This window comes from Nannospalax galili, unplaced genomic scaffold (genome assembly GCF_000622305.1).
Source record: "Nannospalax galili isolate Female #2095 unplaced genomic scaffold, S.galili_v1.0 scaffold634, whole genome shotgun sequence".
In the NCBI taxonomy this organism is placed as follows: Eukaryota; Metazoa; Chordata; class Mammalia; order Rodentia; family Spalacidae; genus Nannospalax; species Nannospalax galili.
Genome location: NW_008336853.1, coordinates 936278 through 950095, shown reverse-complemented (window position 1 = coordinate 950095; position 13818 = coordinate 936278). Strand labels below are relative to the sequence as shown.

General features: G+C 48.4%; 1 protein-coding gene across 4 annotated transcripts in view; it reads left to right on the top strand.

The window, feature by feature from the left end:
- The first annotated feature begins 11008 nt into the window (after positions 1 to 11008).
- Positions 11009 to 13818, top strand: part of Itgb4 (integrin subunit beta 4) — a 36521-nt gene continuing 33711 nt past the window's right edge. For 2 of the 4 annotated variants that reach the window (XM_029562686.1, XM_029562687.1), the window contains exon 1: positions 13629 to 13711. In XM_029562686.1, the coding sequence (XP_029418546.1) occupies positions 13633 to 13711 (79 nt within the window). In that variant the 5' untranslated portion in view covers positions 13629 to 13632. Of the gene's footprint in view, positions 11137 to 13622; positions 13712 to 13818 lie in introns of those variants that run through there. The other 2 variants (XM_008831384.3, XM_008831383.3) reach the window with 2 other exon arrangements.

Here is a 13818-nt window from a genome sequence, read left to right as displayed (position 1 = left end):
GGACCAGGGTTTTTGTTTGTTTGTTTGTTTGTGTTTTGGTCTTTTTTTTTTTTTTTTTTTTTTTTTTTTTTTTTTTTTTTTTTTTTTTTTTTACCCCCCCCGGGCCAGGCTGGCCTTGAACTCACAGAGATCCACCTGCCTCTGCTTCCTGAGTGCTCGGATTAAAGGCGTGCGCCACCACGCCCGGCTTGGACCAGAGTTTTAAATATTTTATTATTTTTATTCTGTGTGTATGAGTGTATTGCCCGCATGTATGTAAGTGCACCCATGTTGTGCAATGCCCATGGAAGTCAGAAGAGGGTGTCAGATCCCCTGGAACTGGATAGTCGTTATCTGCCATGTGGCTGCCGAAAACCGAACCCAGGTCCTCTGCGAGAGCAGGCAGTGCTCTTAACCGCCAAGCCATCTCTCCAGCCCCCAGCCCAGGGCCTCGGAATGTTATACTTTGGTGTAAAACGGTAACGGCCAAACCTTAGTCCTGTTGGGGATGGTTCCTGTGGAGATTAGGTGTCTAGAGCACTCGGGCCCAAAGTTGTTCCTGACTGGTGTCTGCTCAAAAGGTGAATTTAATCTGTCCAAGCATCTCTGTCCACACTCCACCCCACCCACATAACTTCTGTCCCCTTCCTGTGGCTCAAATCTTGGGTAGCACTGCCATCACAGTTCCTCAGCCCCACAGCTCTGCTGGCAACCTGCACTTCCCTCCATTTCACACCTCAGAAACCTAGCCTCCATCTCCATTACTGCCTCGGTTCAAGCCCTCGTCCCTCACCCTGCCACATGCTCCCAGGGGTGGCGCCACCAGTCTCCTCACTCCCACCAGGCTCTGGTCAGCCCCAGTCACACAGCTTCACCACAGCTCTGCCATGTCACATGATCTCCAGGCGCCCACAGCAAGGTCGAAATTTCTGTGAGGCCACTAGTTCCTTGTTTGTTTTTAAGCAGAGAAAAGGTAGATTTACTAAAGAGAAAAGAACTGAGAGTGGGAGGGGCCCAAGAGAGGTATGCCTTGATTTAATATTTTATTATTTTCTATGTGTATGAGTGTATTGCCTGCATGTATGTAAGTGCACTCTGAGGTCAGAAGAGGGCGTTGGACTCCACTGTGGAAGTGAACCACTCCAGTAAGCACTCAATCCACCCTGGAAAATAGGAGTTTGACGTGTGTGTGTGTGTGTGTGTGTCAGAGGACATCTTTCAGGAGTTGGTTCTTGCCTCTCATTGAGGCAGGGTCTCTTGCTGTTGTGCCACATACTGCAGGCTAGCTGGTCCTCAAGCTTCAGGGCCATTCTGTCTCCACCTCCTACCTTGCCATAGGGATGCTAGAATTACATATGTGGGCCACTGCATCTGGTTTTTTATGTAGTTTCTGTGGACCAAACTCAGTTCATCAGGCTTACACAGCTACTGCTTTTATCTGCCCCTACATGTTTTTTTGTAATTATTTAGCATGTGTGTATGGTGTGTGTGTGTACATTTGCGTGTGGTCACACATGTCACAGTGTGAGTGCACATGGAGGTCAGAGGACAACTTTGTGGAATCAATTCTCTCCTTGTACCTTGGGTTCCATCCCCAGGTCACTAGGCTTGCACAGCAAGTGCTTTTACCTGTTGAGCCATTTCGCTGGCCCTACACATTAATTTTATAAAAATAAAATAACCACAGAGTTTGCTGAACCACACCTAGCTACTTGGGAAGTTAAGGTAGGAGGATTACAAGTTCAAGACCTGCATGGACTATGTAGGAAGTCTGAGGTGAGGCTAAGCAACTTCAGAAGCTGTCTCAAATAGATAAGTAAATAAATAAATAAATGGCTGGGGATGTAGCTCAGTGGGAGAGCACTTGCCTAGAAAGCATAAGGTCCTGGGCTCTATCCCTCGTAGCACACACATACACACAGAATAAAAATGAAACTTCAATAGTTCAATCACTTGCTCATTTTACAAGTATTTAATGAGCTCCAAGCTGAATGAGACACACCACCTGTTCACTGTGAGCTCACAGTTTGAACCCTGGATGTTCAACACTCACTGTGCTAACTTCTTCAGTGATGTGCTGACTTTTTTGTTTTGTGTGTATCTTAGATCCATTTGTTTATTTTTAGTTTTTGGAGACAGGGAGACCCTGTCACCCCAGCTGGCCTGGAACTCACTGTCGACTTTTTTGTTTTAAAGACAGGCTTGTGCTGGGCACAGTGGCGCATGCCTGTAGTCCCAACACTCGGGAGGCAGAGGCAGGCAGATCTCTGTGAGTTCAAGGCCAGCCTGGTGTACATAATGAGTTCCAGAACAGCTGGGGCTGGGGCTACAGGGAGACCCTGCTTCAAAAAGATAAAAATAAAAAAAAAAAGACAGTTTTGCTATGTGGTCCAGTTTGGCCTCAAAGTCTCAGTCTCCTGAGTGCTAGGATTATAGGCATGCACCACCACCACACCAACTTCTCGACCTCTACTTCCCAGCATTTTATTTTGAACATTTTCAACATGCAAATATATTGAAAAAAGGGACTGAGGAGCTAGTTCAGTGGTGGAAATGCTTGGCACACAAGCAAGAGGACCAGAGTCCAGATGTCATTAAGATACTGAGTGAGCATGGCGACCCGCCTATAGTCCCAGAAGTGGGAATGGGATGGATCCCCAGAACCTGCTGTCTAGCAAGACTACCTATATCAGGGAGCTCTGGGCTTGATTGAGAGACCCTGCCTCAATGAGTAAGGTGAAAGCGTGATGGAGATGGTTCCTAACATTAACCTCAGGCCTCCACATGCACACTCACCCACATGTTCATGTGCACATTCACCCACACATATGTGCATCCACACACGGACACCATGTGTACACCATACACACACACACACACACACACACACACACACACACACACAGTAAAAAGAAAAAAGGTTTGAAAGACTGAAAAAAAAAAAACAGTAGTGCCAGGTTTGGTGGTACACTCTAATCCCAGCACTCAGGCAGGCAGATCTCTGTGAGTTCCAGGCTAGTCTGGTCTACATGTTGAGTTCCAGGCCAGCTGGGGCTACAGGAAGACCCTGTCTCAAAAATGCAAAAAAAAAAACAAACCAAAAAACAGTAAATTGGGTGAGGGTAGTAAGGAAATACATATAGAGGAGGGGATCTAAGTGTGATCGAAATACGTTGTATAAAATTCACAAATATTCAATTAAAAAAGGAAAAAACCTTTTCCCCACCTATCTTTGAGTAACATTTTGCCACACTTGCATATATATGTTTGTTTGTTTGTTTGTTTTTGAGACAGAGTCTCACTATGTAGCCCTGGTTGGCCTGGAATTCACAGAGATTGGTCCTGGGTTCTGAGATTAAAGGTGTGTGCCCCCACATCAGGCATGTTCATTTTTTTTTGGGGGGGGGTGTTTGGGTTTTTTTTGGTCTTTTTGAGACAAGGTCTCCCTGTAGCCCCAGCTGTTCTGGAACTCACTATATGTAGACCAGGCTGGCCTTGAATTCACAGAGATCCGCCTGCCTCTGCCTCCCGAGTGCTGGGATTAAAGGCGTGTGCTACCACGCCCTGCTAGGCATGTTCATTTTTTAAATCTCTGTGTGTGTGTGCTCCAGTGTGTGTATGTTTACACACCCATGTATGGCGGTCAGGAGACAACCTCAGGTGTCGGTCCTTGCCTTCCACCTTCTCTAAGAAAGGGTCTCTTGTTTGTCCTTTCTCATTCAAACAGCAGGCTAGCTGGCCTGTGGGTTGCCAGGGACTCGTCTCTGCCTCCTGCCTCCACACTGGGATGGAAGACATGCACTACTTCATGCTGCTGGGGCTGGAACTCAGGCCCTAACAACTGAGCCATCCCCCCAGCCCTGTGTGTTCATGTATTTCATTTATATTAAAATTGTGCTGGGGCTGGAGAGATGGCTCAGTGGTTAAAAGCACTGAGTGCTCTTGCAGAGGACCCGGGTTCAATTCCCAGCACCCACATAGCGGCTACGAACTGTCTTTAACTCCAGTTCCAGGGGAATCCAAAGCCCTCTTCTGACCTCCTCAGCATTGCACGATACAGGTGCACTCACATACATGCAAGCAATATACTCATACACATAAAATAAAAATAATAAAATTTTTTTAATATTTTTAAAAAAGCCAGGCGTGGTGGCACATGCCTTTAATCCCAGCACTCGGGAGGCAGAGGCAGGCAGATCTCTAAGTTCAAGGCCAGCCTGGTCTACATAGTGAGTTCCAGGTCAGCTAGAGCTACAGGGTGACCCTGTCTCAAAAAGACCAAAAAAAAATTTAAAAAATTTAAAAAAAATTAAAGTTGTATTAGCCTGAGATTTCACTCCTCTACTCCAGCATAATCTCCAGAGAAAAACTCCACACATCAGCCATCTCAAAATCTGATCACACCTGAGGAAGTTAACAATAATGTGTCCGTTAAATAGCCGTGACTCAGTCCATGTTTACATTTTTTTCACCTGTCCCAGCATGTCCATCATAACAGTTTCCTTTTGAATTCAAGTTTAGTTCATGTCGCCTTCTGCATTTGACCGTGTCTCCTTCTCCATATGGACTTAAATTTTTTTAAATTTTTTGGTCTGTTGACACAGGGTCTCCTTGTAGCCCCAGCTGGCCTGGAACTCATTATGTAGATCAGGTTGGCTTAGAACTCACAGAAATCCACCTGCCTCTGCCTCCTGGGTGCTGGGATTAAAGGTGTGCACCACCATGCTCAGCTCCATATTGACTTTTTAAAAAATATTTTATTTTTTATTTTTATTTTATGTGTATTTGTGTATCGCCTACATGTAGGTAAGTGCACCTGTGCCATGCAATGCCCACGGAGGTCAGAAGAGGCTGTCGGATCCCCTGGGACTGGAGTTACAGACAATTGTTAGCTTCCATGTGGGTGCTGGGATTTGAACCTGGGTCTTCTGCAAGAACAACCAGTGTTCTTAACCACTGAGCCATCTCTCCATCCCCCATATTGACTTTTTAAATTTCTTTTTATTTCACATGTATGTGTGTTTTGCCTGCACCATGTATATGCCTGGTACTGGTGGTGGCCAGGAGAGGATACTGGATCCCCTGTAACTGGAGCTACAGACAGTTGAAAGCTACCATGTGGGTGCTAAACCTTAGTGCTCTCTTCAAGAGAAGGAAAGGGCTTTTAATCACTGCACAATCATCTTTCCAGCCCCAACTTTAAAAAACAATGCATCCTTTATTTTCTTCAGGATCACAGTTTTAGATGAGGAGTCAAGTCAGGCATGGTGGTGCATGCTTTTGATCCCAACACTCAGGAGGCAAAGGCAGGTGGGTCTCTGTGAGATTGAGGCCAGCCTGGTCTACATAGTGAGTTCCAGGCCAGCTGAGGCAACAGGGAGACCCTGTCTCAAAACCCAAACAACAGCAATAGAAAAATAGATGGAGTCGAGTTTGCAACTTAAAAATATTTACTAATTAAAACTACCTTAACTGCAGAGATAGCTCAATCAGTAAAGCACTTACCATTCATGCATATGAACCAGCACCCATATAAAAGCTAGTTGCGGTGGTATGTTCCTGTAACCCCACAGGGACAGAGGCAGGTGAATTCTGGGAGCTCACTGGCCAGCCAGTCTGGTTAAAACAGTGAGCTCTGGGTTCAGTGAGAGACTGTCTCAAAAAATAAGGTGGAGGGGGACCAGAGAGATGGCTCAGCAGTTAAGAGCACTGACTGCTCTTGAGGAAGACTCAGGTTCAGTTCCCAGAACCCACATGGCAGCACATAACTACCTATAACTCCAGTTCCAGAGGATCTAATGCCCTCTTCTGGCCTTCTCAGGCACTGTACACATGTGGTACACTTAACACACATGCAGGCAAAAACACTTATACACATAAAATAAAATAAAAAATATTTTCCCAGACATGGTGGTACATGCCTTTAATCCCAGCACTAAGGAGGTAGACACAAGTGGATTTCTGTGAGTTCAAGGCCAGCCTGGTCTACATGGTGAGTTCCAGGCTAGCCAGAGCTACATAGTGAGAACCTGTCTCAAACAAAACAACATATATATGCTCTTGCCATGCAAGCCTGGTGACCCAAGTTCCATCCCCAGAACCCATGTAAAGGTGGAAGGAGAGAACCAGCTCCACAAAGTTATCCTCTGCCCTTGACATACACTCTTTGGTATGTATGCCCCCCACACACATCATGCACAATTATACACACGATAATAATAATGTGGAGTAATAGAAGACATCAGCTGCTGACCTCTGGCCTCTACACACCTATGTAGGGGTGTATACACACGCGCGCACACACACGCACACACACACACACACACACAGAAAACTGGGCATCTATAGAACTGCGTGTAGGGCCAGATCCCCACAGAGGGAATTCCCAAATGATCTCACTTGTCTGTGAGGACACAGCAATACCTGTTTGGACACATACCTTCATCTTCCTGTCCAGCATGGCCCACCTCTACTCCTAAGGCTTTCCTTCTATGAATATGCATAGCCAGTCATTTCTCAGAGCAGACCTTTACCTTCCTTATCCACCAGCCAATAGATGGTTGACTGGACCCATTCTCAACCCAGTCTTCAGGAAAGGTTTCTGGGCAGCCCTCCGCATCCTCAAATCTGGATCAGGATGAGCTTCTGTGGCCATTTTCTTCCTTCTTGTCTTGCAGGAGCCAAATTTTGAAAAGCAAAACCACAAATTTTGCTATTGCCCAGAAGAAATCTGTTATCAAAGATAATCCCCATGGGCACTGAATCCAACACTTGTCTGTTTGAGGTAGACATGATCTTCCCCTCCCATTTCCTACTTCAGAATGACTGAGAAGCCAGACTCCTCTTTCCCCACAATGACCTTTAAAGAGACAGCTCATGTCCTGCAGAAGCCCAGCTTCCTGAATTTCTGATGGTATTTCTTCTTGATGTCATTCTGTGTGTGTGTATGTGTTGAAACAGGTCTCACGTTATAATCCAGGCTGATCTGAAATGCATTATTTAGCTCAGGCTATTCAAAAATTCATGCCATTCTCCTGCCTCAGATTCCCTAGTGTTGAGATTACAGGCACAAGTCAACATACTCAGTTTAGCATGCTTTTTGTTTCGTTGGTGGTACTAGGGATTGAACCCAGGACCTTGACCATGCTAGGCAAACATTCTATCACTGAGTGACAGTCCCAGTCCATGGATTTAGTTCCTTGGCCCCTTGTAAATGAGAGTTTAAGTGGCACATTTTTTACAAGACTGGCCATCGGTGATTAGATGGCACCAGACATTGGAGACTTCACTCAGATCAACCATTTGGATAAGAAAGGCCTTTGATTGTTCCACAAGTAAAAGCATAATTTTCACTTTGTGATTAAAAGTAACTGGAGGGGGCCAGGCATGGTGGCGCACACCTTTAATCCCAGCACTTGGGAGGCAGAGGCAAGCGGATCTCTGTGAGTTTAAGGCCAGCCTGGTCTACATAGTGAGTTCCAGGCCAGGGAGACCCTGTCTTAAAAAGACCAAAAAAAAAAAAAAAAAGTAACTGAAGGAGCCAGGCATGGCACACATCTTTAATCCCAATACTTGAGAGAAAGAGGCAGTGGATCTCTTTGAGATTGAGGCCAGCCTGATCTACATAGTGAGTTCCTGTCTCAAAAAAAAAAAAAAGATGACCTTGAACTTCTGATCTTCCTGTTTCTGTCTCCAAAATGCTAAGATTATGCACCACCCCCCAGTTTTATTTGGTGCTGCTGATCAAACCCAGGGCTTTGCGCATGCCAGGCAAGAATTCTACCAACTGAGCTACATCCCCAGCTCCTAGAATATATTTTTCTGGTTAAAAAAAATGATATTCCGGGGCTGGAGAGATGGCTCAGTGGTTAAGAACACTGGTTGTTCTTGCAGAAGACCCAGGTCCAAATCCCAGCACCCACATGGCAGCTAACTATTGTCTGTAACTCCAGTCCCAGGGGATCCGACAGACTGTTCTGTTCTCGAAACCATTGCACGACATGGGTGCACTTACCTACATGCAGACATAACACTCATACACATAAAATAAAATTTTTTAAAAATTTAAAAATTTTTTTAAGTTTAAAAAAAAGATATTCCTTTAATCAACTGGACTGGACTACTATGTTCCTCCCAAAATGCTTTTTTAAATTTTTATTTATTAGCTTTTTTTTTTTTTTTGGTTTTTTTGAGACAGGGCCAGCTGTCCTGGATTCACCATGGAGACCAGGCTGGCCTGGAACTCACAGAGATCTGCCTGCCTCTGCCTCCCGAGTGCTGGGATTAAAGGTGTGTGCCACCACGCCCAGCCTTATTAGCTTTATTTTATGTGTATGAGTGTATTACCTGCATGTATGTAAAAGAACCCATAAAAATGCCCTTGGAAGTCAGAAGAGGGCATCAGATCCCCTGGAACTGGAGCCACAGACGGTTGTTAGCCACCATGTGGGTGCTGAGAACTGAAGTCTAGTCCTCTACAAGAGCAGCCAGTGCTCTTAACTGCTGAACCACCTCTCCAGCCCCATGAACAGATTTTTATTTTCTCAATGTTTTACAATTCATTGCAGTCATTTTTCTTAATGGTTACATTTAGCAAAATTCAGAAAGTAAGAAATATCTTCAAAGCACCTTTTTGACCCTGTCTCAAAACCCCAAACCAAACCAAGACAGACCAACCCACAACAGCTCTTTGAGCTTAGCATGTTGGATCACACATGCCTGTAATCGCAGCACTTGAGAATGAGGTAAGAAGATTGCTGCAAATTTGGGGCAGCTGGGTTAACATGAGTTCTAGTCCAGCCTGGGCTACAGAATGAGAACATGCCTCAAAAACCCCACCAACCAACCAACCAACCAACATAAAATCAAAACAGCTCCTTTGACCTTTTTAAACATTTTTGAGTCTTCCTTGCTTCCTGCAACTGTTCTGACCTCACTTGGATTTTGAGATCAGCCATTTCTCCAAGGAGCCTGTTGCTTTTAGTGTGAAATCAAGGTCTGGGTGGCATGTCATGTGCACTGATGGAGTGCTGTATTCTTGTTTTGTTTTGTTTTTTACTTTATGTGCATGAGTGTTTTACCTGCATGCATATAAGTGTACCACATGCGCACAATGCCCACAGAGGCCAGAAGAGGGCGTCAGAGCCCCTGGAACTGGAATTATAGACAGTTGTTAGTTACCATGTGGGTGCTGGGAACCAAACCCAGGTTCTCAGCAAGAGCAGGCAGTGCTTTTAACCTCTAAGCCATCTCTCCAGCCCCATTCTCTCTCTCTCTCTCTCTCTCTCTCTCTCTCTCAGATTTTATTTTAAATTATGCGTATTGTGTTTCTCTGTGTGGCAGTATGTGTGTGTGTACAAGTGCCCTCAGAGGTCAGAGGCATTGGATTACCTGTAGCTGAAGTTATGGACAGTTGTGAGCTGGCTGATGTGGATGCTGGAAACAGAACTCAGGGCCTCTGCAAGATCAGCAAGTGCTCTTAACCACTGAGCCATCTCTCCAACCCTGTGACTGGTTTTAGTACCCATTCGCATCCCTGGCCTAAATCAGTTATTCTTTTGTTGTTGTAAAATAGCCAGCCACACACACACACACACACACACACACACACACACACACGCACACATTCTGGCCTGAAACTCCATATGTAGCCTAGGATAAATTTTACCTGCTAAGCTATCTCACTGGTCCACACTCTTTCTAAGTTCCTGTAGTAGGTATATGTACCAGGCCTTGGGGCTATGGGAAGAACAACCCTTCTCCATAGCCCAGATCTGGTCATTGGCCTCCCCACCTCTCATGACTTGGGTACCCAGGTCACTAAACAGGGGTAAAGTATCTGTTCTCAGTGTTCATACTCCTGTAGGATGATCATTCCAACCCAAAATGGCAAATATAGTGCCCCAGCACTATATTAAAAAATAATAAAAGCCAGGCATGGTGGCATGCACCTTTAATCCCATCACTCAAGAGGCAGAGGCAGGTGGAGCTCTGTTAGATTGAGGCCAACTTGGTTTACATAGTAAGTTCCAAGCCAGCTGGGGCTACAGGGAGACCCTGTCTCAAATAATAATAATAATAATAATAATAATAATAATAATAATAATAGATCCAGGTGTGGTGGTACATGCCCATATGCCCATAATCCTAGCATTTGGGAGGCAGAGGCAGGAGGATCACCACAAGTTCAAAACCAGCCTGGTCTATGTGGTGAGTTCCAGACCAGCCTGGGCTACAGAGTGAGAAAAAGCCATGTCCTTGGGCGTATTACTCCACCTAGGGTGTGGGGAGGTCCAAGACATCTCCAGAGCTTGTAGCATCTACAATGCCTTCAAGGATAAAGTTAAACCCTGCTGTTTGGCTCTGAAGCTTGGTGGACTTGAAGCCCCCACTGTTGGGAGAAGGGGCTGTGAGCTGTAAGATGCTGACTGGCATAGCTAACAGGTGGGACTAGAAGGGGGGAAAGCGAGTTGGGATCCTCCAACTCCTGAACAGGCTGGTTTTGTAACAAACAGAAGCTGGTACCAAAGGAGTCTGAAAGCCTGCAGCCAAGGGGTCAGCTGTCCCTCCAGCGCCAGTCGCCATGGCCTCTAGGTCAATACTATAACTTTTTAAGGAGGTTTGAGTATCTGGCTCAAGGAACCCAGAGGACCCAGTCCTCACCCGTTCTCTCTCTAGCCGTCTGGTAGAGGCTCAGGATCCGGTGACACCCAGACCAGGGGTGCCAGGCCTCCCTACCTACCGGCTAGGGGCACGACCCATCCTCCGGCTGACACCGGCAGGGGTGTGCGCGACCGTCGGGGCAGCGCCAGGCTTGGCTCAGCGGCCAGGGGCCGCGGGTGAAGACGCTGGCCCCGAGCCCAGCGGGAGCCTGGAGGGATGGGGAACCCGGGTCTCAGCTGCCGAGAGGGGTGGCTCCTCTCCGGCCCTTTCCGGGAGGCGGGCCCAGCGGCTGCGGCGGCGCCCGGCTCCTGCCCCGACAGGTGCGCGCTGCGCAGGAATGCGGCGGTCCTGACTCACCAGCGCCTCCTTCCTACCTGCCCAGCCATAAAGCGCTGCCCGCCCGCCCGCCGCCGCGCTCCCGACCGGCCCCTCCACTCGCGCGCTTCGCTCGACATAGCGGCCGCCCAGGCGCCCAGGACGCACGGTCCAGCCACGGTAGGTGCAGCTCCCGCCCGGAGACGGGCTCCGCAGGGCACACCGCCTGCCCCTGTGCCCCGGGACGCCAAGGCTGGCGAGGAAAAGGAATGCCCACTGCAGCCTGGGCGGCAGCGCGGGCAATTGCCTGGCTTTTGTTTCCCCCTTCCCTTTCCTGAAGATTGGCAGGCCCCGGCTACCTCTGCCCATGCTGTGCCAGGACAGGTGCCAGGCCTGCCAGGGTGTGCTCAGGGCACAGCTGGGAGCAGAGGGTCTGGAAGAAGGATTGTGGCCATGAGTCGTCCCTGCCAGAGGAGGCCGTTGGGTGGGTGTTGGGTGGGTAGAGACTGGGGGCTGGCCGGCTTCCTGGGCTGACTGCTCCCCTCTACAATGACAGCAGTGTAGTAGCCCCCTCGCCGTTTGTCTGGCATGGGTCTGCTCTGAGGTGCCCCAGTGCATGTGGGGTGTGGGGAGTTCCTGATTTTTTTCTTGGCCAAGCACCAACCGGCTCCCTTCCCAAAGCATGCCCTAGGTGGCTATCCTTGGGAAGTTTTCAGGACCTCACTCAGCAGCTCTATAAGCACTGTGGTCACTGTAACCTCCTTCCCCTCAGCCCCTGGACTGGTCTTCTGCCTGTCGTTGTGGCCCAGGGACTCCAGATGGCTCCCGAGGGCAGGGACAGGCCTCTTCCTCTACTCCCACAGCCTTGCCACACCCTGAGCACAGGCCCTGGCCCAGGTGGCTGGTTGGTCTCTGCCCTCATCAGAACTAGAGGTGAAAGCTGAGTCTTCCTGGGGCTTGAGGGGAGAGAGAGCAGCTGAAGGGACAGTTAGGGAAGTCTGTCTGTCTAACCCTCATTTCCAATGGGTGACAGAATGGGCAGGGGGCCTAGGGGTGAAGGTTTCAGCCTGGAGGACATGTGACCTGCCATGGCCACATGTTCTAGTAACCCTACCATGCTAACTTTTATGTGAAATCTCATTGTTTCTAAAATGAGAAACTACTTTAAAAACTATATGCTAAGCCTCTCCCCACTGGGGCTCTGTGTGGGTGTCTTAGCAATCCTGTACTGAAGTGTTTGGCTATGTGTTGCTGTCCGGGCTGTTTGTGACAGCCCTGTATGTGAGACCTGTGAGAAGAGCTGGGCTTGTCCCTCTAGTGCCCATACCTGCCTGTAATGGTGCCCCAGGGAGGCCAAATCTGCAGCCTGTTACATTGTGTAGCATGTGGGTGTGGTACGGTGCCTACGCCTAAGGCTGCAAGAAAGTCATTTCCCCGTGGAGCCACCCCTCAGCTGACTCAGGCTCCCTTCTGACCACTGCCCTGGTAGGGTGGCTTCTCCATGCTAGCTCTGCCTGTGGATATGTTGGGGCTCCTGCCTGTCTCCCCAGGGACCGTACCTTAGATTCAGGAAGAATTTTTTTTCTGAGCAGAGGGCCTCAACCCCCCAACTGTGGATCTGGGGTTCTCCCTACCTTACAACCTGAGAAGCTAAGAAAGTATCCAAAGAGGAGGTCCAGTGAACATGGCCTTGGGCCCCCGGGAGGGAGTTCTAGAGAAATAGGTGTGGCCCTGGCCTTTATACTCTGCTGTACAGGCCCTGGTAGCTCTGTGGCCAGCCTCTTCCTGAGGCTTCAGGTTGCCCATCTTTTCATAGACATCTAGAATGCCTGGGCCCACTTGGAAGGTTCCTGATACACTGAGATGATTTAATGGTGAGCCAAAGGCCCCCATGTGTAAGAGTGGGCAGCAGGGGCTTTAACCCAGGGGTAAATTGCTCAGGGGCTCTGAAAACTCAATTCTGGGATAGGTGGAAGTTGGGGAAAGAGTAGGGGGTTCAGGCCCCATGCTGAACATGCAACAGTCAATATAGAACCCAGATAGTCCCATTCCCTAGTTAGTACCCCTTCTCCTAGGCACACCCATCCCCTTCACAAAGGGCAAAGTAGTCAGTACAGAATGGGCAGAGGATACAGTTACACTCCTACAGAAGTATCCTACTTATTGGGTGACTATGTCCCTGCCACACTTGACCCAGGCCCACTGGGATCTGAAGAAATCCCACCCTGTCCTCAGTGAGACCAACACCAAAGGACTGAGACAGAGCCCACAAAGGCCAGAGAGGGCCAGTGTGAGCAGGGCAGAGTCATAGAGGGCATGTGGCCTCTGCAGGGATGGCAAGGAAGGGGCAGTGAAGGAACGAGGCATCATATTGCCTGTCCTTGCCCACTCACAGTAGGGCACCCTTGGTAGCCACCCCACCCATTAGAACCTCCATCTTTTCTGTGGGCCACAAGAAAGATGAGGTAGAAATAGTCAGCATCCCTCTTCAGCCTCCCAAGTGCTGGGATTCCAGACATGATCCACCATGTCTGGCTTGAACCTCCATTTCCACACCACACAATGAGATGACCTCACTTGACCTGTAGAACTCTCGTGGGGATCTAGTGTGCCAACACTGCAGACCAGAGCTATAGAGGCGTCATGTGTCCACTGTGCTTCTGCAGGAGGAAGAGGATGGCAGGGCCATGTTCCTGCCCGTGGGTGAAGCTGCTGCTGGCAGTGATGCTGAGTGTCAGCCTCCCTGGAAATATGGGTAAGTCTAAACGTCCTGCAACCCCCTTTAGACAACTCTTAAGACAAGACTCAGTCATTTACAACTGACACCTGTACATCTCTCAAGCTGGCAAACCGGAGGATCTG